General features: G+C 44.9%; 1 protein-coding gene and 1 long non-coding RNA gene across 18 annotated transcripts in view; one reads left to right on the plus strand and one right to left on the minus strand.

Annotated features, from left to right (window-relative positions):
* FOXP1 (forkhead box P1) overlaps positions 1–26562 on the plus strand; it is a 383544-nt gene that overhangs the window by 262357 nt on the left and 94625 nt on the right. For 16 of the 17 annotated variants that reach the window (XM_032121320.1, XM_032121318.1, XM_032121319.1 and 13 more), the window contains one exon: positions 8120–8242. In XM_032121320.1, the coding sequence (XP_031977211.1) occupies positions 8120–8242 (123 nt within the window). Of the gene's footprint in view, positions 1–1779; positions 1926–8119; positions 8243–26562 lie in introns of those variants that run through there. The other variant, XM_032121335.1, reaches the window with a different exon arrangement.
* LOC116449628 lies at positions 8918–16808 on the minus strand. The gene is made up of 3 exons (XR_004242471.1): positions 16001–16808; positions 11532–11592; positions 8918–10472 (listed from the first exon to the last, which is right to left on the minus strand). It is a non-coding gene; the product is annotated as an uncharacterized LOC116449628 (long non-coding RNA).

The following is a 26562-nucleotide window of genomic DNA, read 5'->3' on the forward strand; positions in this document are numbered from 1 at the left end:
GTGGCTTTGATGAGTCCTGACTGTGACTCTTTAAAAGAGGGGGACAGAAGGTGTTTTTGTGGTGTAGCCGCCTGAGGATTTCATTTATGCTTCAAAAAAGGGATTTTTGTAGCCGTTGTCACTGTTGTAGCTGGTTCAGGGTTTGCAAGTTCCCAGTGTTGGCTGAGGTTGATCTCTCACCCTGCTGTCCCTTGCTGCCTGCCCCCTTCATCCCTGTAGTGTCTCCAAGTATTGAAGAAAATAGCTCACCCACCTTTTCCCCGAAATTGGAGGAGTTAGTGAATAAATTACAAAATAGAAAATGGGTTTTTTTTGAGGCAAACTCTGTTTTCCCCCTGTGTGGTTCTGGGTCCTCACAGACAAGAACCTTGCCAGCCATGGGATGGGCTGTGGGATGGCAGGGCAGCAGCATAGAGTCCGTTCGTCCTCCCACCGGCAGGAGTAACCTCAGTGCCCACGAGGAACGAAGTGCAGCAGAGCTGGGACACAGGCAGCTCCACCCTGTGGGTTTGGAAGAAAGGGTTTCTGTTTCCAGTGCTTTTTTCTGGAGGGAATCTCCTTAACTGGTAGCCAGGATCTATTCCAGAGGAAAGAAGCTAAGCCTGCTGGAAGAAAAATAAAGACTCATCTTCTTTCCTTATGACTGAACTATTCTAGGAGATGTTTCAGCATGAGGCACATTGCCAGCTCCCTTGCTCCAAGTCTGCCCCTGTCACATCAGGGACAGGATGTGAGCCAGGGTTTGTGCATGTGGACCTCAGGTCCCTTCTCTTTTTCCAGCATAGGAATCACCCATTAGTCAGTCAGTTGTCCAGACCAGTCTGCTGTGTCTAAGCAAAGCCTTCATGGCCAGCTGACCATTTTATTGGGTGAAGGATTGCTGTTGAAGCTCCCCTGCTTGACGAGCTGGCTGGTAGCCCTTGGATGGAGCCAGCCTTGCAGATTTGCTGCAGCCAAGTGAGGCGCTGGGTACAGACAACCAGCAGCATCTCCCCAGGCTCAGGGCATCCCTCTGCTGCACCAGTGGAGCTGGGAACAGGGTAGGTGGAGGAGGATTATTTAATAAAAGAAGGAAATAGAGGATGAGATGGGGATGGGGGTTGTTTGAATCCAAGGCTGTTGAGAAGAGTGGACAGCAAGAATGCTTCACCAGGTTATGTTGCATCTTAGCTGTGTCCCACAGCAGAGCCCCGTGTCCTGTCTGTAGCTATCCTCAAACTTCCCTGCTGCGGTGCCAAGAGCAGTGTTGGGGCTCTTGGCTTTGTGTCATTCTGTGTGTGGCACAGGGGCAGGGTGGTGGCAATGGGGAAGGGAGCATGTAGCAGCTCATTTCCCAGTTCTGGAGGAAGATGGAAGAGCTGGGCACGAATGTCAGAGGGAATAAGTGCTGCAAGAACATCTGCTTCTCTTTTTTGCATCTTCTACATTTTATTCCTCCTCTTCATTTTGGTTCCTTTCCTATTCTCTAGTTGGTTCATCTCACCTCCCCCTGTTCTGTTCCTCCCAGAGGAACAGCACTACCCACTGCTGTCGCTTTGCACTATTTTTTATTTTTTTCCCTTTGCATACTGCTCCGCTCCTCGCCGGTTTCCACACATTGTGCGGCTCCTGAGCCTGCCGGAGGAGAACTGCAGCAGGGCTCCCCTCCAATGTGTCTGCCTCCTACCACCGCTCCTCTACATCTGCTGCTCCAGGAGAAGAGAGTGTCGCAGGAGAGGAGGTAGAGGAGGCAGGAGTGGGAGAGACATGAAGCAGCTCTGAAGCCCGGGTGCATCCGGGCTTCCGAGCTTCAGAGCTGCATCTTGCCGCTCTGCTGGGAGCAGCTGTGGAGTGGAGCGGGGTGTGAGGACAGATGGGAGCTGAGAAAGAAGAGAGATTGCTGGCTGAATCTAAATTCCCCCTCGTCCCACCCAGGAGAAACAAAGGTACTTGCCTTGTGAGACTGAAGGGAAGCAAGAAGCCCTTTGGGAGGTGGGCCATGCTCCGCTGGGAGAGGCACCTGGAGCTGCTGACCGGGCGATTTCTCAGTGCCTAAAGGCAGCATGAAATTTGGGGAGAAATAGACAACGGGAGAACTGCATGCCTGCTGCTGCAAAGCCGTGCTTTGCCCAAACCTCAGTGGGGAAGTTGAGCAGCAGTGGTAGCTTGTAGGGGTACGGCTGTCAGAGGTCAACACACAAAGTCTCGCTTCTGAAGTCTGGGACCGACATAGTGTTTTGTTTGCTCCAAGGGCAGATTTTGCCCTTAAAATTTCTCCCTTCTCATCCCTCTCTGCTTGTTTTGTTCTGTTTTGATGTTCAATGACCATAACTGAAATAATGGAAAGAGTATGATATTGGCTGGCAACTAACTTTCAAGATTGATTGCTTGGACACTTCAGATGGCTGCGGGACCACCTCTGATTTCTGGGAACTCTTCCTTCCTCTTTTCTCAAGTTGCTTTCCCGATAAGCAGGCTTGTCCACCTGGAAAGGCCCAGAATCCTTAGCAATCTGTAAAAACACATGTAATTTTGTTTTGTGCCCTCCTTGCAACTTCTGGGTGCATGTTTATCCAGACATTTCAGAGGCAGCCCATTCATTACTGCACAACTGCCCTGGGAATTGGCAGCCAGGCAGGACTACCCTTTCTTTTGCATCCTCATGGCAGTTGCTCATCTTCCCACCCTCCCATGTACATACCTTTCATATATCCTGAAGTTCCCTGGATTGATCTTTCCGTGCCTGATAAACCTCAGGTTCAGAAACAAGCTTCTCTTGGCGTTAGAGCCAGGCCTGTTATAGCTGTAGGTCATCATATTTCATTAATAACTGATTGATATTAATACCAGTTGGAGCAGATGGGAAGGGAGGAGCTGGAGCTCTTTTTCTTCGGTAGGAATAGGATGATGGAAAAAAGTTGGAGTGTTGCTGCCTTGTACTGGCTGCAGTGGTGGAACAAGTTAGCAAGAGGCTCCATGCGACTGGATCCTGTTTCTGTTTTCCTTATGTACTGACACTGTAAGCAAGTATATGGCATTTAAGCAGCATGTCTATTTTTAATGTTCTACCCTCTTTTTCCAGTGTATTTCCCTTCCCCAGCCCCGTTCCCTCATCAGGAGTTTCTGGCCACATGAAGTCAGAGGCAGGGCTGCCTTTTTAGCCTTCATCAGGGCTTGCCCAAAGAGGATGGTGAAACTGAAAGGTCGAGGTGCTTTCATGAAAATGTCGAATTACAACAGTAACTGGGGTGGTAACAGTGCCCAGTGTTCTGGGCAAACAACAGCTGGGCAAACAAGTCACGTTCTGTCTGTCTTGCAATAAAATTGTCTTGGTCATCTCAAATGTGTACTTTTTTTCCCCCTCCTGGTGCTTAAGTGGTTGGGAAATAATAAATGGTTGCCACTTCCCTAAGCACAGGGAGAGGGCTTTTCAGTGGGGTTTCCCACTTACTCTGTGAATGAAACAGGCTTGATTCATCTCACGGTTGATGTACTGTTAACATTTTTCCTGGGTTAGGTGTCACCCAGTGTTGACTCTCAAATACCATTCCAAGTTTGTGCAATGTCTCTCAAGTGCTGTATTTCAGTTGCCTTTTTACTGATCTCTGTTTTACACTAGAAAATCTTCTTATGTCTGGGTGATTTCCTAATGGATAAGAAAACACCTTGGGAGTTCACTTACTGTATCTTGCATTTAAGCAAAGGATGACTTGGCTGGTAGGCAGCCTTTCCCTGATGTTGTCCTTCCAAATCCATGTTCATAGTGACCAAAACCCATGGAAGATGCATTTGCTGGGGGATGCTTTCCTTTCTCTTTTTTTCCAGTAAGTGGGAGGATTTCCCCTTTGTGTTTCGGTGCAGAGAGGAGGATGGTTGCCGATGTTCTGTGATTCACTGCTGGAGACCAGGATTGGTGTCTGGGTCTCTGGGTGTCCCAAGAAGCTTTGTCCAGGCTTGCAGGCTCTTTGAGCAGCGCAGATAATGTGGCTGCTGGTAATTACAGGCCCAGATATTTGAAGCACCTCTGTGGTTTCGGGGGCTCTTGGCATCTCCACCTGCCCATCTCATGAGGAAGCACGCTGTTGTCTGGATGCACAAACACGAGCTGGTTTTTAACGGCCCCTGGCAATTGTTCACTTGCAAGCACGTGGCGGAGATTTAGGATGTAACTACGGCAGTGAGGAGGAATGTGTGAAAAGAGCTTGGAGATGTCAGAGCACCTGCTTCTGAGGAGAGGGCCACGTTAGAAGAGCTGTTGGCTAGCAGTAAACAGTCCTGGCACCCTTGTTTCAGGACTTGGCAGCAGCAGGAGTTGAACTGAATCCAGCTTTACTCTCTACTGCCTGTTCAGTAAGTTGAGGACAAGGCAGATGATTAAGGAAATGTGGGGAAACTGCTACAGAAGCTTTTGGAAAGATAAGAGACTTTGGTCTCCATGTCTGACAGTCTGGCACTTCTCACTAGCATTGAATTCACATGCAAATCGAAGGCAACATCTACTCCCACAGGAAGCTTTATTAATGTACAGGCCTGCTTGTGAATCTCCGTGCTGATGAAGGTTGTGGGACTGACTTCACTCAAATTAATTTCCCTGTCTATCCTCGCCTGAGCACTGTGCAGCACCGGCAGCCTCAGCAGGGCTCCCACGCTGGCATCCAGGGATGAGCTCCGTGCGGGAGTGGCACTGCCTGGAACCAGGGAAGGGGGTAGAGGTGGGATGCTTGTTGGCTTGGATTGTATGGGTGTCCACCGGGTGTGAACTGACATCAGCAAAGTAATTCCATGAAGGCAAACTCCAAGCGGGCTTGAAGTATTTTGCGTGTGAGAGGAGAGGGTCAGTGTGTCCCAAGCCGGCCGTCTTTCTTGTGCATGTCCTGTCATGTGTGAGGAGTATGGATGAGGCTTGAAGTGGCAAGGACAGGACTTGGTCTGAGGTAGGAGGGAGGAAAGGCTGAGCAGAGAGAAGTACAAAGGCAGAGGGATGTGGGATTGCTGGCTTCACTGTACCACCAAGGACATGGTAGCTACTTGATGCAGACACTCAGTAAGAAGCATACCTGAGCTATAAACAACCTTCCACATCTTAAACCTGAGCTCATCTGATGCTCAGCTTTTATTGCTGTCAGTTATTTGCAAATGAAAAAGCAAAATCTTGAGAGGAGAGGTGGGAAATGCCATTTCAAGCTGCAATTGCCTGAAATGTCAGCATGTTGCCACCTCACTTGCATCTGCCTTGTTTTTCCCTTTGATGTTCATGTCCATCCTGGCTGCTTGTATCCCTGATGTTCCCTCTAGCCCTCTTTTATTCTTTCTAATTCTTTCTAATCCTTTCCTTCCTACCCTGCTCCACCCTCTTGCCATCTCAGGTCCCACCAGGTCTGCACGAAGACAGGTGACAAACTGACATGGAATGGGGTGGTGTAGATGTCACCTTGAATGAAGACCCTCACAGTGGTGGGTGTGAGGGATGTGGGTGCTGTGCAGCTGGACTGGAGCAGGGACAGAGCTCTGGCTTTACTCCAGCAGAGCTCTGCCAGTGCAAGCCTGTCCCCACAGCCAGAGACCCTCACTAGTGTGGGGTCAGTCATGGTAGGGGTTTATGGTGGCAGTGGCCACCCCACCAAGATGCATGGAGCTTTGTGACCAGCTTGAGTGTAGAGAGCAGGCATTTCTTGCATGGCTACTAGTTCTGGGAATCTTCAAAAATTTCTGGCAGCCAATTTAATTGTGCAACCTCTCAGCTGCCAGAACGGATAGAATATGATCATATCACATGAAATGCATGCAGGGTCTGCTATAGCAACTGTATTTCAAAGAGACAACACATATGGTGACTGGTTCTTTTTGGAATAATATCTATAAGTTGATGATGTTTTATTCAAAAAGGCTGTAGCTTGAAAGGTTAGGGATGTTCTGATTGTTTAGTGTATGATTAAAGAAAGGCTTCTGTGGTTTTTTTGGCCTATTGAGTCTAATTACTGGGAACTAAAATGATCATTTGATTGCACATTTACCTGGAATTATTCTTCTGCAGAGCCAGTCTTAATAATATATAATAATATGTTGCGCTTGTACTGTATAGAGCTTCTTGTCTGAGCAGCTCAGAGTGCTTTACAAGTATTCATTAATTAAATAAGCCATACAACACCCCTGTTAAATAGGTGAGTATTTGTTGCCCATCCCCTTAAGTCTTGTAGGTTTTATTTCTGCTGCCTCTGCCCACCCTTGAAGATGCTTTAACAGCTAAATAAGTTAATTGAATAAAAATAAGGTATTTTTTAACCGTCCTTAGCGTTTTCTGTATAAAGGTTTCCTTTGTTGCATTGTATTCTTTGGTAGGCTGTAGGGATTTCTGGTTCTTGATGGTACACCATCGTGGGGGTGGTGGTTGTGTGTGTGAGCCCAGAGCCATGCCCAGCAGCTCCCTGCACCCATTGCAGGTTCAGGGACCAATTTAGAGATGTTATGGGTGCACTAAGCTCCGACCAGCTTGAAATGCAAAATCTAATTTTACCTGCACCGTACCAAGCTCTGCTGGAAATCACATGCACCCTTAGAGAGTTTTTCTGATCCAGCGGAGACTTGTTCTTAAATTGGAAAGGAGGGCTTGTTGCCAAAGCATTATAAGGTCTCTCCTCCTCACTTGCCCTGGTCAGCAGTGGTGGTTCTTCAGTCTGCTGAGCTGACCAGTGTCTCTCCAAAAGTAAAAAGATGGGTCTAGGCCATAAAATAACAAGGTTTTATTGGGGGCTGGTAGGTGGGGGGCTGGATTCGAGTTTGCAGACCTTGATATCAAACCTTTCCCAGCAGTTCTGCGCTGAGATTAAACGCTCTGCAACTTGGAGGAGCAAGTGAAACCTCAAGCATATCTGACTTCTTAATTAAATAGGTATTAATTAAATCACTCAGAGAACATACACAGTAGGAGTGGGGAAGGCTTTTTCCCTCCTTCTATGTAGGCATCTTGCAAAGGGACTATTTTTCTTGTTTTACATTAATGAAGTCTTCAGCCTTCCCACTTTTCCACCTACACATGTACTGAACGTCTCCAAGGAGACCAAGGAGGCCCGAGTCCGGTGCTGGTGAATCCTCTGGGAGCAGCAGGCTAGGGTCTCGCCAGCAGAGCCTCATCTGTCCCACAGTCTGTCTTGCAGGGATCATCCTTGCTGTCCCCTGGCTGGGGAGCCAGCAGGGAGCCAGGGCAGGGACTTGCTCCTCATCTTTTCCCTCTGTCTTTTATCTCCTCTTGATTTCTTTTCCCCACCTGATGGGGAAATCGGGCCTTGCAGAGCAGCAGGCTCCAGTGTTGAGGGACTCTTTTCCTTTGCTTTGCATGACATGTTGCAATAATCCCCCCCCATCCTGCCTGCTGATGCCTTCAGGGTCATGTCCCTTGCCCCTCCACTGTCACACTGTCCCTTTGCTGCTGTGCCCCCTCCCACTGAGTCCCCACAACTGGTCCATCATGAGCTGACAGTGATTTTTGTAGGATCATGGAATATCCTGAGATGGAAAGGACCCACAAGGATCATCAAAGTCCAAGGCTTGGATTTTGGTGAGGTGAAATGCTGTCCCTGCTTTTCTTGGCATTCTCTCCAGCTCCTTGCAGCTTTCCCAGCCTTCAGCATGTTTCTGCCTGCTGCTACCTCTCCTCTTTCTCCCACTATGGCCTTCCAGAAGCTTCCCTGATGTTCTCTGGTGCTTGGGGAACAGACACTGATATACAACTGACCTCCTCTGTAAACCCAACCTGATCTGCTGGGAGAGGAGGCATCTGAAATCTGAAAGCACAGGAGCCTGCCCATTAGTGAGGAGGGCTGTGAGCTGCTCCACAGGGACAAAAACCCCTCTATGGAGCTCACCATCAGGATTCCTGCGGTTGTTGAGGCTCACACCCAGGAGGCAAACATCAGCTGGTGCTGTTTTTCTCCTTAGTCAAAATGGGAAATCAGTGGTGGTTTATCACCCCATTGCATGCAATGTGTTATTTTTGTGGAAGCCACTGCTTTCCTCAGTGGAGGTGCGTCAGGAGTGAGGCGGTAGCCCATGACCAGGGGTTGCCTTGCCCGTATGCTGTTTGTATAGCTACCCGTGCCCTCTTGGCTGTGAACTCAATTCTCCAACCTCTTTCTCCCTACAGGCTCTCCAGGTGGCACGACAACTTCTCCTGCAACAGCAGCAGCAGCAGCAGCAGCAGCAGCAGCAGCAACAAGTTAGTGGATTAAAGTCTCCGAAGAGGAATGACAAACAGCCAGCCCTTCAGGTAAGGGGAGCCTGTGAGCCTCCGTGAGGGTCTGGGGCTTGTAAAAGCTGAATAAATGCGTCTTCCATGCAAACACTGGGATGCAACCTTCAGGAGCTTCCTCCCTGTGTCCACAGAGTGGCTGTGGCTGGTGTAAGTGGCAGGAGGATTGATGCTGGGTGCTCTTGAAAGTCCCGCCTGTGGCATATTTACAAATCGTGAGCGTGTACTTTTATTAGCATCTGGTAGGGTTGGATCATGACAAAATGGAATAGCTTTTGTTACTGTGTCAGTGTGCATAGGAGATTTGCATTAACATTTCTGTTTGATTGCTGTTCCATTTGTAGTCTGTGTTCACTCAAACCGTTGATTTGCTGTGTCAAGGATATTGGGAAATACTAGGATATCATATCATCGGTGTGTTTTTTCCCCTTTTATTGTCTGCTGATTTATGGACATCTTCAGAAATAAAATCTAAATATTAGAGGGCTTTGTGCTGTTATGAATTCAGAGAGCTTAAACCAATACAGCGTTCCCAAACAGAAGATGTATGCACACATATGGGGCTTTGGAGTACATTCTGCTAGTCTTGTGGGATAAATCACGGGGAGTTAAAGACAAGAAAGACCTATTAGGTCATGTATCACATTTTCCTTTCTTTTTTTTTTTTTTTTTTTTTTTTTTTTTTTTTTTTTTTTTGCTATTCTAGTGTTAGAAATCCCTAGGGATGGTGGGACTGCTATTATTTTCCTTCGGATAGTTTTCCATAACAAAGCACACGCTCAGGAACTTACCACTTTAATTCCATCCTCTTGCTCCAAGTAATACTGCTTGTATAAATACTGAGTCAGTCCCTTGCCTTGCCTCGTGTTCACACTCCTCAAACATCTGAGATACTAACATGTACTTGCCAGTTTTGGCAAATTATATGTATCTAGTTCTTTATGTATTTCGTAAACTGGCACTTCCAGACCCTTGACCACTTTGCTGGTTTGCAGCTGGTTATTGCTTTTATTAGTGCTCTCTGCAATTGCAGCATGTCAGTGGATTTTTGATAATAAGGTCCTGAATGCAGCAGTTCAGCTGCAGTTGCACAAAGCCCTGTAGCTGGGACATTTATCTTATCTCTCTCTTCTATATCTGATGCTTCAGCCTCTGTAGCCCCAAATTCTTTCCGGATTTTTTTTTTTTTCCTCTTGTTGTCATAGCACGTTGTCAAACTCATGTCTGTTTTGCTCTTTCTACTTTTTTTTTTTTTTTTTAGTTTGATATACTATCACCATGAGCTCCCTGACAGCATTGCTGCTTCTCTTGCCTTTTATATGTGCTTCAGATTATTTTCCTACAAAAATACGGGTCCTAGGCTCTTTAAATATGTAGTAGAATATGGAAGGTAAAGCCAACATCGCTAGAGGCCTTGACAGTAAAGTGAGAGGGCCCGATTCTGTAGTTCTTACCCAAATAAAGCCGATGGGGACTTCAAGGGGAGTTTTGCCTGAGTGAGGAATAGCTGTTAACTGCAGCCCTTGGTCCAGCGTGGACAACGTCGAGCTTTGGTGTAGTGATTTCATCTTCAAAGCATTTTGCAAATACTAATCTCCAAAACATCCCCAGAAGGAAGGTCTGATAAGTAAGTAGCATTATCCCAGTTCTGGACTGGGAAACTGAGGGATGTGGGTTAAGCGACTCACTTAGGATCACAGAGGGAATTGGGTTTAGAGGTAGGATTAAGATTCATGAGTTCCTCCCACCCCTGTGCTCCGGCTGCTGGACAACACCTCGTGCTTTACAGCCAGGCTGTTATTCTTTTGGAAAGTATGAAGCATTTTGTCATTGGGCAAATATACGTTTTATTGGCAGCGTCGAGAGCCATAATCCAAAGCGCTACATTAATGCTTTCAAAAATATTTTATTTGGTAAATCCATAGCTGATCCATATGCCTTTTAATAGACTCTTCCACTGGGGACATTTTTAATGAGAGATTGTGCTGGCTAGGTCCAGTGTCAGGTACTAAAAGAAGTGCTTTGTTGTGCAGATGTCTTAAGAATAGCTCCAGAGGATGAAATATGACTGTGTTGACCTTTCAGCTGTGAGCTTATTTGTCAGGATTCAAATAAGTTGAAAGGATCAAACCAAACAGTTTCCGTAGTCAGACTGGGAATTGTGTTGCAGAGGTCAACAGTGAAGGCCACATAGCGGATTCCATAACATAGCCAATTGTTGGTACGTATTAAAGTACTGGAGCAGCTCCTGCAGTCAGAGACACAATTAAAATTCTAATTTATTAATGTATACAGAGAGCTGGCCCAGCCTGTCACTCACTGATTCAAATGACTGCCCAGTCTTTTTTTTTTTCCCCCCTTCTCACTCCTGGCGCTTTTGCGGTTCTGAAACATACTGGAAGTCCTCTTGGATGTAACATCCCCAAGTGCATCCCTGTAATGAAAATCTGTTGCTGAAAGGAAATGGTGCTGCTGGGGGTAGAATTTTTGAGTACAACTGCACCCACACAAGCACCCACACCCCCTGAAGTCAGATGGGGCCATGCCGACGAGGTGATACCTATTCCTGAGAGTACATAGAATAAATGTCAAGGGGGGGGGGGGAAACGTGCCCGTTTTTCACAAGTTTGTTTAAATAATGAACAAGTTATCTTTGGGCTTCACTTACAAAGATAGATGTCTCATTCAACAGCAACAGCAGTTAGCAGTCACCTGGGTTTTGTTGTGACAAACAGGCTTCATGTATAACAAGAACACCATAGGCATCGCTCATCCCTGCTGTGCTTGGCGAGGGCACTGGTGAGCAGCGCCCAGCACGAGTGCTGGGGAGCTTTGCATGGAGCAGGGAGGAACGCTGTTTGCCTGGGCTGCTGCTTCTCCTGCTGAAATGCTCCATGGCCCTGCCTGCCCCAGGAGAGGAGGCCGGTCCTGGGGCTGGAAATGCACCCTCTAAACCCCACTGCCACAAACAGATGCAGAAAATTAATCTAGTATATACTGTGTAGCTAATCTGTTGTCACCTCATGGATAATTTTCCTCTATTCCTTCTTTATTCCCTGGTCAAATAGCCACGGTACTTAAATATATCCCAGCATCCTGTGGCCACACATGGTGTCTTTGATAGTGTTTAATGACAGCAGGCTCCTGCAATCCTTTTAGGGGGTCTCTTGATCTTGGCAACTCTACCTGAAGATCTGCTTTTAGCAAATCATGAGATACTCAGTGTATACGAACTTGGACGCAGGACTGGAGATGTGCTCTGCTGATAGCTGAAAAACCCCAAATCTCCAAATACACGATGACTCACATTTTGAGCCTATCGCACACTGCCGTGGTTTAGATTTGGCAGGGACCTCCGGTTTCGCAGCCTGATGACACAAACAAAAGAAAATTGAAAGTTAAGAAATGGATTTAGTAACCAGCAGTTGGGGAAAGAACATAAAAAATATCAGTCCCACAAAAATCACTGGAAGCGAAAAAAAGACTAAAGGCTGTTTGATAATATATTTTCCATATACATTGGATTTCCTTGAGTCTGGGAAACAAATAATTTAACAGACCAGGTATGCTTAGGACTTTGAAAATGTGCACATTTTTCCTGGCCAAGATAAATATATCTGTATTAATAGATGTATTGATTAAAATTTGCAGCTTTAATTGCCGATGCTCTTAACGATTATTCATTTTGGTTCTTCAGGCATTTTAGTGCTGGCAAAAGCACACAGATTGGAAACAAATCAAGAGACACATTTTTCTCCCAAGAAAGTAAAAGTGCACGTGTGTTTTGGCAATACTAAAAATACAATTTTTTTTAAAGATGTAAATGTTGTGTGTTGCATTGAGCTGGAAGTTGGATACTGGACTCAAAACAAATTTAGGATGTCCAAATCAGTATCTCGCAACTGAAACCAATCACTTGACTTTTTTTATGTTATTAAATGAGATTTCTTGTCTGATCATTAACCTGCATGTGTTTGGAGAGAAGAAGTAATGAAATTACTGGGATGGAAACTTTTGTTTTTGCTTGGCAAAACAAAAAAAATAAGTCTTCCCTTTAAGTCACGGCCAAGAAAAGAACTTGAATTTGGTTTAAATTCTCAGGGTGAGACCGGGGTAGGCTGAGAGGACAGAGCTGTCCTCGCCTTTGCATACCGCTGCTTTTTAAAGCAGCCTTTTCTCTGGGCTTTTGTAGAATTTAATTTGCATGCTATATTATCTTAATATATCTTTCCAGTATCTTGAGAAATAGAAGAGGGTGAGAGGAAAAAATCACTGTAGCTTGATGTTGGGGGAAATTATTATTATTGTTTTTTATGAAATTAGGAATCATTAGTTTGACAACATAATAAACACTGAGAGGTGAAGGGCAGGGTATGCTCCGTTTCACTTGGAGCTCACAAATCTCAGTTGTGTTGTCTCAGGTTTTACACCCAGGGAACCTTTTTTACATAGTGGTAAATTTAACAACTGGTAGAGAAATTGTCTCAGCAGATAATTTGGCAGAAGAAGTAAATTTGCAAATGTATTTATTCTATTTGTATGAGTATCTCTCTGTTTCACCCTTCAATACGGGAATTGATCCCAGTTTGGCCTCAGTCAAGCCAATGGGAATTTTGGCACCAACTCAGCTTGGGTCAGGATTTTGCTTCTGCAGGGTTTAAAGTTTGCCTATGAAAATTTCACTCAAATCTTTCATTATCTGTTTTTAATTTTGGAAATTAAGCAAAGTTGAGTTTCGCTGGTTTCTACTGAAGAACCCCTTAGTTCTTTTATTTTTCACCCCTAAGCCCAGTTATAAGTGTTAGTCAGTTCTTGGAATGTGTCTGTGAAATGCAGACATCATCCACCCCACAAACAGAACAAAATCTGAGTCAGATCCTCAAAATTACTTGATCAGCTTAAAAATTTTGATACTGAGGGGTTTTTTTTCATGACACCTATGGGTCTTTTTTGCTGCCTTTTTATATATTTTTAAAGCATTTACTATTCAATTTTTCCAGCTTTTTCGACTGAGCAGAAAGGTGACAAATATGTTTATTCTTTAAAAAAGCCTGTGATTCTCCTGTAATATCATGATTCAAAAAAATGAAGCTTCTAGGAAAATAGCAGTATATTGGGAGAGCTGGCAGTGTGAGTTACTGTCAGCAAACATGATTATTCTCATTTTATAGCCACATAAACCCTGACAGAGAGATATTAAGTGACTTGCCCAAAGTTGGAGAGCTGCAGGCCCTCAGTGGTGTTGAGGTGTGCAGCTCTGCTGGGGCATTTGGGAGTTTGGCATCTGAGTGTTGGAAAGAAGTCAGTCCTGAGGGGCAAAGTAGAAGCCAGGATCTCTCATTTTCAGCCCTGTATCATATTAGAGCTCCCAAGTATCATTTTCTTGCAGGTTTTCTGCTTTGACATTAAGCATTTATAGAACAGGTTTGTAAAAACTGTAATTTCTGCCCAGGTTGGAAGCAGGGCTGTGGGGCTGGCAGTGCCTGAGCCCAAATGTGCCTTACCCACCTCGGGGAAGGGGAAAACAAATGAAACCTTCCTGACTGGTCAGAAATGTGTAAATTGCTGACAAAATGACACATGTAATTAAGAGTGCTCCTGCCATTTTACCTTGTGGTTTACACCTACAGTGTTGAAAAAAGAGAGTGACTCCCACCTCGCTAATTACCATTATCACTGAAATGGTAGGGTTTGAGTCATTAGTTCCATGTGCATTTAATTAGAGGAAGGCTGAAATTGGATTTAACTTATTACTTTTTCATGGATCACTTTCTTGTCATCACTTCAAATTGGATTGCAGCCCCAGGTAACTAATTATGAGCGCCACAGGATCAAGAGTGAAAAAAAGGTAATTAGGAATAACACTGTTGGACCCTTGCTGGTAGTCCACTTGTGCTTGGGAAGAAATGAGAGCAGTATTTTGTAGTATTACAGATTAGGGAGTTAAAGGTATGTGCTGCTGCCAGGAATGATGGGAGACTGCCCCCTCCTATAGCGGTTTATATGATGTACAGCTGGGTTGAAGATGTTACAGCGACATGGTTCCACAATCAGCTCCTTAATACCGAGATTAAACTTGTAAAAGCAACAGATCGGTTGTAGGTATGAGGCATCTCAACAAGCGGGGAGCCAGGGGTCCGTCCGTGTGTGCTTGCACGGCGCTGCCGAGGCACTTGCGAGCCGCGGTACCGAGCGCTGTAAGTACAGCGAGCCAGAATTGATAACAAATTAATGAACATATTAATGATCCGAAAAGATCATTCACATCCGACAGGGAGATACATCAATCCGGAGGACAGCAGTGAGCCTGATGATGCGGGGATGTCAGGGATTGAGCCTGCATTGCTGCTGTGATAAAATCAGGAAATCAGGACCTCACTTCTCTTTTGTTTGCTGGAGAGGTTTCTTTTTGTTTTGCTTTTCGTGGGCAAGGCTCGCTTGGTTGGATTGTCCCTCTTTCTTCTTCTTTATTTTTTGATCTTGGAGGTATGATTGCCAAGTCCTGCTTTCTTCAGAAAATACTTTAAAACAAATTGTTTTATTTCCATGTGCAGAACAGAGTTCAGAACTGCAAGTAATCAATTTTATTGACACAATCTGGAAAGAAATGTTGATGAGAGTTCAAGGATGTGAAAGGATTGAAATTTCAAAGTACCCAACACTGAGTGTAGGAAAATTTCAGAAGTAGTTTCATTAAGCAAAGAAATCTATTGTGTGAGGATCTGTAAGAGGAAAAACAGCTCTAGGACCTAATGATATTATAAGGAGGTTGCGGCAGCTGATTTTTGCCTTTAGAAGAGGAAAAGTTTCCTAATTTCTCCTAGTAGTGAATCACAGTTCAAAGGCTAGCACAATTTCCTTAAGTTGTTTAAAATGGCTTTTAATGCTCTGTTAATGTAGGCAAATATTTGTGACTCAGTGTTGGGTAAGTGCCGCTTGCTCATTATTTCCTGATGCAAAGCAAAGGGTAGGAAATTCTATGAACACCATGCAGAGATGCTAAAGAGACTTAAGAGTAACAAAATTCAGTTACGGAAATTAAGTCTTTCTCATTTACTTGACGTTACAAAATAAATCTCGAGATTAATAGGTATTACCTTTAATACAGAAAAAGAGAATCTCCTTTAATACATCTCAAATTGATTTACAATTTTTATACATAATATTCATCTGCGGTTGAAAAGGGGGCAACCTAAGGTCGAGTGATGTAGTGTTTCCATTTTTCCATATGAGTCTTACTGTGTGTGATAAAAGCAAACTCCTTTATTTTGTCAGTCTGCAGGAATTTCTGATGAAGTGCAGGGGTCACTTTTCTGTCAATTTGAGTAGGCAGCATTTTTGAACTACTGTTTTTTTCCTCCCTCCTACAAACTGTGGCCCCGATCTGACACACACACGCACACACACACGCACACTTAGAGTGCTGCAATCTGCAACTTATTAGTGTGTCGTGCTGGAGCCTGTCCAGTGGTTAGAAAATTTCCTGAAGCCTGGAATAACAGCAGTGGGTGCAAGTGCCATCGAACAGAAGTGACAATGAGGGGCAGTCCGGCCCGCCTGGCACAATGCCCGGGCTGGAAAACCAGCTGAGATACTCGAACGCAGGAAGATTGACGCGGTGCATCTGGGAAATGCTCAAAAAGTTGGGTTCTTGAAAAAATTACCTTCTGTGATCGTAAGACATCATCTGTTTTCCTACAGAGATTGTTTATAACAGGGTTTTCAAGCACTTGTCAAATAACCAGGAGTGAAGGAAATAGGCTAAAAATCTCTTACCGTTCAGATGAGTCCTGGTGTAGTTGGAAAAAAAGGAACTCTCGTCACAGAGATCCACAGCTTCCCAAGGCAGAGGGAGCCTGCGAGAAGGAGAAAAGGAAACTCTTAGTCAAAAATGACCCAGCAAGCACAGGCTGTGGGTTGGGGACGGTGATACTGCCCGGGCTGATGGGTGCAGTGCTGGCACGGCGAGGTGAAGTCATACCTTAGAAACTGTTTTGTGTGGTGCTTAGCTTTTGTTACTGAGCTGTGATATCATGGGCAAAATATTATAAACATAGCATGGCTATAGCTTGCTTGTGTAACAAAAGATCAGGAACTTTTATTAAGTTTGTTTTCCTTGTCATATTGTAAAAATTTATTATGTGTACTGTGTATATTAGAAACAGATTTGGGTAATTCTGTCTAAATGAAGTCATCCCAGCTATTTCCAGACTGTCTGTTTTTGGTTGTGAATAATTTTCATACATCAAATGGTTGTCATATTTAGTAGCTCTCTACATTTTAAATAGGACATATCCCATTTTGAACTTCCATGGACTTGAGATGCCTCTGGGTTTTTAAGGTTATTGTGTTGCAGGAATATTTTCAAGAGCTGCCAGTGGCAGGGCAGGGAGTGCTGGAGGAGTCCCTCGCCTTCCTGCAGCAAAATAACAGGTTTTTCACAACTGCAGTAGTACTTGTGGCTTTCGGCAGCACGCGCTGGAAGAGCCTGCCAGATACCTATTTCAGCTTGTCCCTTTGTGTTCACACTTTGCAACAAATATGTTAAAAAAACACTAAAGGAAAAGTACTGTGTATCAAAAATCTCCGATAAAAGAATTCTCTCAAAGAGTACATGCTGCTGCTCTTTTTTTCTTTTAACAGAAGTGTGAAAGAAGTTAATGTTTAAATGTTTAATGTTTTAATTTAAATCATAGACACATCTACATAGCAGCTAAGTTGATGTGACTTTTTTATTTATTTTTTTAATCCTCAAGGCAAAGTTTCTTTAATCAGGATGAGGAACTGCTGGTGTTCCTCGCACACCGACTGAGAGGAGTTTGCACTGGAGGAGTCTGCAGCGATGAGCACAGAGCAGAATTTTGCCCTGAAACTATCAACTTTGCCAGAAATACTTGAGTTACAGCAATTTGTTTAAAAAGAAGGAAAAAAAAAAAAAAGCAGGAGAGAAAGAGAGAAGGCATTTTGATCTGGCTTGCTGGAGTGGAGGAGAACAGCTGTTTGCCTCATGTGTTTAAATCTCTAGCGCTAATATTGAAGTTTCAGGGCAACAAGTGCAACATAACAGAATAAGTAGAAACTAAACCCAGGGAAACAATTGGAAATGCTGCTTGGATGTGGCTTTGGAGCTTGACAGTTTTACAGCTGAGTCGTCAGGTTGGCAAAATATTTTGTGGTGTGTGCAGAGAAAAGGCTGTTGTGTTGCTGAAATGTTTTTATTTGCCTGATAAGTGTAATCTGCCTTCTATAAATTACTAATCTATTTAAGGTGTAACATTAATGGCGCATAATCTCAAGTCACTGAAAGCCTGGAAAATTAAAGTAGACTGAAGGCACAAGAAAGAAATGTACTTTGTGTCAGGCTGAAGTTTGATGAAGCATGGAGGAGATGGAATAGATTATTAAATAAACTTTAAGAGGAGATGGAAAAAGCACCGAAATATCTCATTTTGAAAGGAATTAGTTTACTTGATTATATGCAACTGTATCACACTCAGGAAAGTATAAGACAAATGAAAGCAAAACAAAATTTAATTGAGCTATTATTTTGCAGACTTTGGCTCCGTTTCAGACAGCCTAATCAAATTGCGCTTTGCTCAAATAACTAATGTTAAATGCAGTCTACCAACAGATGTTTAAACAGAGACTAATTGGAAAATCTACATCCTGGGTTTAGTGTGTCTAGCTGAAAAAGTTTTGAAATTGCTTTGGAGTGGGGTGGGAAGATGATGGGAGGAGCTCAGGTAGCGATGGGTGCCGGGGAGGGGAGCCAGGAGACAGAGACACTCATGCCGGAGCTGATGAGGTCACCAGTGCCACCGAGGTCACTGGTGCTGTAGTTCGGTACCGTTGGCCCCTCAGAAAGTTTTTTCCATCGTGTTGTATCATGAGAGTCATGTTGCAGCTGCGTAGCTCATGCTATGTGCCAGTGTGCATGGAGTACGTAATGCAGTGAAGCACACGGATTGAGGGTGTTAAAAGCAGTACAAATTATCAAAGCTCAGTGCTTCCTTGCCAGTTCTGTCACTGCCTGACATTTTTTAAGCAGTTGCAGATTTAAGTTATTAACCTGTGCTTTATCTCAGTGCTGAGCCTTTTACGACATCAGTGCATCTGTGTGGACCTCTTGGGTGGGTTGCAGCATTGAGTTGAGCAGCTTGGGCCAGATTTGTCCTGGATTTAAGTGACAGCATGCAGGGAGTATGCTGGAGTGGAGGGATCCCACTGAGATGGATATAGCTTCCTACCTCTGATTTTTCTTTCAAATCAGTTTTACACCAAAGTCACTCCAGTGGCTGGAGCCCCTGGAGGTGTTCAAGGCCAGGCTGGACAGGGCTTGGAGCAACCTGGTCTTGTGAAAGGTGTCTCTGCTCATGGCAGAGGCCTTGTAACTGGATGGGCCTTAAGGCCCCTTCCAAACCAGACCATTCTGTGATGATTCTTTTTGGTTTTATTCATTTTACTGCTTATCAAAACTGTGGGCCAAAGAGTTGCTCATGGTTTGCCTCCTGGACTTTGAGCTGAGTCAGTTGAGCAGGTGCAGTGCACGTTTCCACATTTGCTTGGAAGATTTCATCCCAAGGACTCTGCTGTCCAAGGGACCGGCGTTTTGTGCATTCAGACAGCTAGGAACGGAACTGAAAGAAACTGGGGTCTTGTCAAGAAAAAAGCAAAACTTAGAAACTCTTGTGAAAAATTTCCCATCTTTCATTGGGGGAAAACCCCCCACACCAAACCCCAAAATGAGTAGAATTTCTTCCGCTAACTCTTAATAGTTCAGGTGAATATCTGAAGCAAACCTGTTGGGAGATGCCAAGAGCCAGCCTAGCCTGGCTACAGTGCAGATTTAATCATTTTAGTCCTGTTGGTTTTACTTTAAAGAACAGATGCGTGACGACCTGGTGGTTGACGGTTGGTCACTGTTGTCAGTGGACATAGGTTAAGTTGACGAACCTTCCCTGTCCATCCCAACATGAGCTCTTTTTGGGTCAAGGCCTGTTGCCCTGAGCTGGTTTGTAGTCCATACCTTCATTTCATGTGGTCTTCAGGGGATGGTTCCTGTGAGATAAGAATGAAATGCAACATGATGAGTGACCCATGAAGTGCATTAGAGAGGCCCTTCTGTCTCTCACAAAGGTTTGTCCACTGTTGTCTAAGGGCAGTGGCTCCTCAAGTTAATGCTGATGTTATGTGGGCTTAATAGCCAGTATGTAACGGGGAGTAGCCAATCTGTAAGAAAAATAATAATGTACATGTAAATATAGAAATTTCCAATTTTACTGGTTGGAACTCTAGAAAAAGGCAGATTATATTTTATGGCTTGTAAACATCAGGGCAGATATTTCGGGAGAACTGCAGACAGCTGTAATTTTGTGAATGTGCACAAATTACTTGGAAAACAAATATTACTCTGCCTACACAGCTGTATTCACAACTGTGGACCAGAATGCCTTTTGCATGATGCGCACGCCTGGTTCTATGGAACATAATAATGCTCAAATGAAGAAAATGTGATTTAAAAGTGAAGTCAGAATTAATACTTGCTGTGAAAACCTGTATTACTGGCTGAGGTGTTGGCACGGGAGTGGATAAACCACTTGAGGAAAAATGAGAACTAACCAGGACGTTTATTTGTACTCAGATCAAGAGCTGAATGCTCAAACTTCTGTAAGAGAGATGAACGTGCCTGTATCTTGCAGAGATGCCTCATGCTGCCTCTGCTATCCTGCAGAGTAAACACTGAGCTGGATCTGATGGTTAGAGAGGTCTGCAGGACTGCATCAGGTTACCCGTGGGGATAAGGGGTGTGGGAAGGAGATGGGGACTCCCCTGGCTTCACAGGGGCTGTGAATCAGTGAATTGCCCGGTGCTTTTCTTCCCAGTTACCTGCACCCAGGTGGATTTGCAGAACACAACTGACTTGATTTGTGCGCTGGCAGTTCCTTCTGTTTGTCGTTTTCCTGTGTGATAAGGAGTTCCTACAGGAAGGTATGAATAACAGGAGAGAAGGCAAAGAAAATCCCCAAAAGTAAAAACAAAGCCAAGCAAGAAGGAGTAAAGCACGAGTTGGCAAGAGCCAAAGGCCTGGCACTGATTTTACTTTTAGCTTTGGTGTTTATTCAAAGACTGTGGATACAGGTTAACTTCCTTGGCTCAATATTTATTGGTGTGTTACTTGCCTTAAACTGGAACAATGAGTGCTTTGTTGATTGGGTTCAGAGATTGTCCCATTTTATTCTGTCTCCTGCATCCTCCTCTCTATCTGCAGGTTTTAAGCAGTTTATTTTAATTTCAGATTTCTCACCCTCCATGGTGAATTGCTGCTGTGCCACCGGCAGCAGCACTTGAGGGACTATTGTTCGTCTTTTCAAAGTGGTGGGAGCACACAGCAGAGCCATTAGCTCCTGTGAAGCTTGACCTTCCTTGATGATATCACACTTTGCAGATTCAGAGCAGGATAAACATTTTAAAGGAGAGGGGAAATATCAGACAGGTTATTTTTCATCAGAAGAGGCTGTAGAAATTTCCTGTGCAAGAGTTAAAAAGGAAAAAAAAAAAAGCCATGATGGCACTAGTTGCCTTTCTGTTTGACAGCCATCAAAGTTGTGTCCAGATCAATTAATAGGAGAGGGAATATCTCCTTGCCGTTAACCACGGTGACCCTCGAGCAGACAGTGGAGCAGAAAATCAGTGAAGTCACAGTGCAGTGAATGATGACTGTCCAGATTTTCTCCTAATTTAGCAATGGCAATGATTTCAGTGCTATTAGGAATGGGCCCATCCTGGACAGTTTCTCAGGCTTCAGTGTTTGGAAAGTGCCCCGAAGGTATTGGGGATTTCTCTCTGGAATAGGAGCATTAACATCATGCAGAACATAGTTCAGATATTTTTAAATCACGTTGTCAGCAACTGCCACTACAAGGGAAGGTATGGTTAGGACTTGCATCACTGTTATTTTTTACTTGGAAAGTGTGCTCATTTTGAGTCTTTCACTCATCTGTGTCTACCCAGAGGAAAAACAAACCAATTTCTTCTGGGAGAGCTCAGCAATGGTCACAAGGCCAGCTGCAAAATTGTGGTGGTGGTTTGTTGCTAATTCTGCAGGAGTGAGTGGAGGGGACCACCCTGTCCTAAATAAAAAAAGGGGAAGAAAAACAGAACAAAAATAATTTTAAAAAACCCTTTCAGTTTGTAACTTTGATTTTGTTGGGGGGAAAAAAAAAAAAAAAGGGCAGTAAGCAGCATTCTTCCTTGCCCAGAATGCTGTAGTAATTACTGGGGCAGCTTTTCCATTCCTGGTTGCTTTTGCCTCACACCTGTAGGAAGCCTGTTCTTTTGCTTCTGTGCTTTGCCACCACAGTACTTTTATTTGAAAACACAAGGAAATTCAATTTCCTAACCTGCGTCTTGAGTTGGGGCAGTTCTGGCGACAGAAGAGTTGCAAATGGCTCATGTGTGAACAGTTTGGGATGGAGCCGCTCGCACGGGGCCATGCTGAGGTGCGGGAGAGGGAAGATAATTGTAAATGTTCTGGTGGGGATCTGATTGACAGCTTATTGTCTGCAGGCAGTGAGTAAAGAATAGGAAATGAGTTAAGTGTAGGGGATCTGGCAGGCTGCAGACTCTGCTGATGGCGGCTGCTGCACCCAGCCAAGCACCCGTGGCTCCCAAACCAGCTGTGGCACCCCTCTTTCCAAGGCACCCCCAAAGGGACACCCCTCTGTTGGTCCAAACCGTGTGTCAGATGAGGCCGTGTCTCATTTCTGCTGCTGGGGTATCTGAGGTGCCTGAGGTGGTCTCAGCCCCTCTGTTGGGGTGACCCTGTTCAGTGTGTCACTGCAGTGTGTTTCTAACCCGTTAATGTCGGGGGACAACAGGGATGTCCCATGGCACTGCCGGATGCCTGTGGTCCAGAAGCAGAGCAAGAAAAAGAAACATCTTCTCCCCAGCTCAATAAATTTGTCAACACGAGGTCTCTTTGGTAGTTTTACAGTATCATAATATCTGGGGCCAGTTATGTGTGTTTTAAAGTTTTCATTATCCCACTTTTTTTTCCTGGAGTGATGCATGCCCTCAGGTGCAGCTGCCCGTGAGAAGCCCCCAGTGAGCACTTAAATATCACAGAACTGCACGTGCTATAGATAGAAACACCAAACACGAATACTCCATCCCCAATATCTCCCTGTCTGTATTTTTTTTAATCTCCTTGCCTATGTGCATTTAAGAAAAAAAGAAAAATCCCAGCTTTGCATTGTTAGTGTAGGCTTCTGAGCCAGATTGTACTACAGAGCACACTGATGTGTCTTCCCCTGAGGTATGGAAAGATCTATGTGTGCTAAGCAGGTGTTTTCGTTTGTTTAATTGGAGCTGAGTTTAGCACAATATTACAGATAAATGAATTACACATGTTCAGTAATTCATAGAAAGTGAGTGTTGTTTTGCTTAGACACTTGTCTTTGCATCCAGGTTCGCAGGGAGAGCGTGCTGGCAAAGCGGACTGAGGTCTTTTAAAAACAAAAAAATACGTGTGCATGAGCAGAGCCTGACGTCTGGTTGCTAAAACAGCAGTAACTATTTCACCTTTGTTTAAATCGTCACATTTTAAATGTAAATAGTATCCTGTTTTGACAAACTACAAAACCACAGGTCTGAAAAAGAAGCTCACAAGGCCTGTGTCAGTAGTTGGTGGCATCTCTGGGCAGGAAGTTTTGGGGTGAAACACGCTGGTCATGACGACACCAGGGATGGAGAGACCTGGGAACCACCGAAAGGGCTCTGGAGCTTCTCTGGTGTGCAGTGCTCAGACAGTGAATGCACCTGATGATGACTGGTTTGCTTTTACCTTGTTTTTTGTTATTCTTTTTTCCATCTCACTTTTTACTGGGCTTCCCAGGCTCAAGCTGCCACCCCCCTTGCAGAGGCACTGCAGGGTATCAGTGCCCTCAGCCCCTTGCCGCTGCTGTGAGCCAAGACCCCTGGATCCCAGGAAAACCCCCCTGCCAGGAAGAGCACAGAGGATGTGCTGGCCCTGCTCTCGTAGAAGCAGCGAGTGCGAGCCACGGGCAGCTCAGAGGTGCTGCCTTTCAAAGGACGAGCAAAACCGGTCGCTTCTTCTGGGAGTAGTCCCAGCCCTTGGCCAGCTTCCAAATGGATAATTCAACTTACCCGAATTTCCTCTGCAGATTCAATTGTAAACTCTCTTCTCGCTCTCCCCTGCCAGCGTTGTGTATAACTGTGCTGCGCAGCATTAAACAACTGTCACGTGCAGCTCCACAGCCCGTGGAGTTGGAGGCACAGCAAGCAAAAGGTTGTTTCAGAACTTGTGCTGAACTCTAGGGAAGGTATTGTTTGTGCCTTTTCAGTTTGTGCAGTACTTTGGGGCAAGCTTTTAGATTAAAGGTGTGGTTGGAACGTAGGTCAGTGCTGGCAGTGTCAGCGCTTGAGGCTGATCCTGAGAGGTGACTTATTCAGGGACATCCTCTCTTGTGGACACCCTCACCTTCAAGTCTTCTGATAAGTGAAATTAAGGCTGTTTAGCTGCATTCCTCATTCATCTAGGAATTTGTTCATGCATCACCTGTAGAGATCTTGTGTATATTCCTTCCCTCCCACCAGCCTCCTGCCAGGTCCCTCCCATCCGTGGGCTACAACAGAAGGGTCTTGTATGGCAGGAGCTGCACTGAGAGCAAAACCAGCAGCCCTGGCCCCCACAGGTATCCCTTTGGAGCTGTGCTTAGGAAAACCTGTGTCCTAGGATGGATCCAGGCGGGCTAGGTGCATCAGCCTGGCTTTCTAAAGGAAGCCAAAGGCACGAGGGGAAGTGGTATGTGATCTGGGAAGTGCTTCTGAATCCTCCAGGTTAAATGGAACCACCGCAGTAAATCACAGTTGAAAGTGAATTGGAAGCATTTAAAACTGTTACTTCTTTGAGGCTTTTCCTGCTGCACATGTTGGTATGGGATTGTTCTGCAGGAGGCTCCTGGGAATTAATGTGTGTCCAGATCCGGCAGCAATCTCAGAAGGTTTGTGGCGGTGTAATCTATAAACTTTTAATTATATACAGAGTTGAGTAAATAGCTTGAAATCTCTTTAAACTCTTTGTTCACTAATGTATATTAAAAAGTGCCCGTCCCACATGCGCACACACACACACACACACACCCTCTTCCTTCCTTCCTTCCTCGTCTTACACCCACTTCCAGCAAGGCTGTGGCTTGTGGCATCCGTCCTTGTGCCGAGAGCTGTGGCCAGAACTCCCCAGGGGAGTGGCCCAGCCAGGGGCTCAGCTGGACACTGAGCCCCTCCTTCTGCTGTCCTCCCAGCATGTGTCTGGTGTCACAGGACAGTACAGAAGCTGTTGACTGTGTCTGGGTTTCCCACTTGATGTGCAGCCCTTTTGGGAGGTTGATTCTCCAGCTTCAAACACTTTAATGAGATGCAAATTGTTTGTGATGCTGCCTTACTAAATGTATTGTAATTTTAAAATCATTTGCTTGTTAATTGTATTTAAATAGCTGCCACTTAGACAAGCAGAAAGTTTCCAGAAAGATAAATTGGGTTTTTTTTTTCTTTTTTACTGTGTTTGAAAGCAGCCCCTATGACTTTTCACGGCTGCTTTGGTGTACAGCACATTCCAAATGGCAGCGTGCCCTGGCCTCACTCAACTCCTAGTCCTCACTCTTCCCCCAAAGAAGAAATACTCCCTCTGTCACCTTTCTGCTATGGAACCACAGTCCCCTCAGAAGGTGACACAGTGGAGTGAGTGGCTGGAGATGTTCAGAGTGGAGATCACTCAGTTTTCCCTCCGTACAGCCAAGTCAACCTAGGATCAACCTAGGTCAGATTTTGGAGGGTGTGATGTGGATGCTGCTATCCCTGTGCATATGGGATTTGAAAGAATCCTGAAGATTTGGAGGATGTAAGTCTTTTGGGATCTTTGAAATTTCCAGCCTGTTTTTATGTGGATGTCTGACTGCTGGGCAGCTGAGGCAAGGTCACCCATCCTCAGCACCTTCAGGGCTCTGTCTTCTACACATTGGATTAAATGGCAAAGTTTCTCTTGGCTTCAGCTGAGCAATATGAGGTTCCTACTGACCTCAGTTCAGCTTGGTTTAGAACTGATTTTGATCCCATGTTGTTGCTAGCTTTGGCATGGAGCAAGCTACACCGTGTCATTTGTATTTTATTTGTGTTTGAAATACCGTCCCGGAAAACGAAAAATAATATTTCCATATCAGTTCATTCTTCTTGTGTTGGCTGGAGGATCCCACCCTGCCAAGGCTCCTGACTCTTGTTTTCCAGTTCCTCCGTGTTCAGTGCTGGACCCTCATTCCGATTCTGCCTTGTTTTTCCAGTGATGTCTCATATTCCCTCTGTTTTCTGTTTGCATCTTTGTTGTGCGGCAGGATCAGTAATAATAGTTAATAATTAGCAGCTCAATAGCACTCTTCACCTTCAAAGCAATTTTAGGCATTAAATCACTCAGTTCTGCTGGCACTATTACAATATTGACTTGTTACTTCACTGTTGTCATTGAGGCAGCAAAAGCTGCATTTTTATGGAGGCCAAAATGGGGTCATTTTTTTTTTTAGAGTATAAAATTGGCAAAAAATAAAATTTTCTCCTAGGCTGACACTTCGTTTGCCAAATTTCAGCATAGAGCCAATTTTTAAAGCTGAGTAATAAACACCTGAAAAGTTCTGGTTTATAATGGCAGTGCTGAGAAGCCATTAACTGAATGGCTCCACTATAACACAAGAAAACCCTTAAACTGTCAAAAAACCTGTAGAAGCTGGACGGAGGCTTAGCAAATGTGAACTTTGCCGTGAGCCTGGAGCTGAGAGATGCAAAGGAAACCTGTGGAGACTGGTAACACAGATCATTAGGTGTGTCCCTTCTCCATCATGGGGAAGTGGTCCTTTCCCAGGTGTGTGATGGAGCGAGACAAGCATCCTGTCCCAGGTGAGCATCTCTCCTCAAGCCATAAGGAGAAAGAAGGTGAGGAGGATCAATAGGGATGGAGCTCCAGGGGAGCAGAGAGCAGAATTTGAGACAACAGTGAAGGCCTAGAGCAAGGAAGGAGTTGAGGGATGAAAGGTGGCAGAGGGGATTTGGGAGAAAACGCTGAGGGGAGGGATGCAGGGTCAGGAGCCTGGGCAGCAGCAAGTGCTCTGTGGGGCACTGGAGGGAGACCAACAAGGTGGCACTAAACCCTGGAGAAGCCCTGCTTGGCTCGTTCTCTCCTGGGCCTGTAGAATGTATTTCTACACAGATTTTCCTGGAAGTGAGGGCAGATCTGCTTCCTTCTGCCTGTGACCTGCAGCTTGCTGGCAAACGTG

This window comes from Corvus moneduloides, chromosome 11, assembly GCF_009650955.1.
Source record: "Corvus moneduloides isolate bCorMon1 chromosome 11, bCorMon1.pri, whole genome shotgun sequence".
Taxonomy (NCBI): Eukaryota; Metazoa; Chordata; class Aves; order Passeriformes; family Corvidae; genus Corvus; species Corvus moneduloides.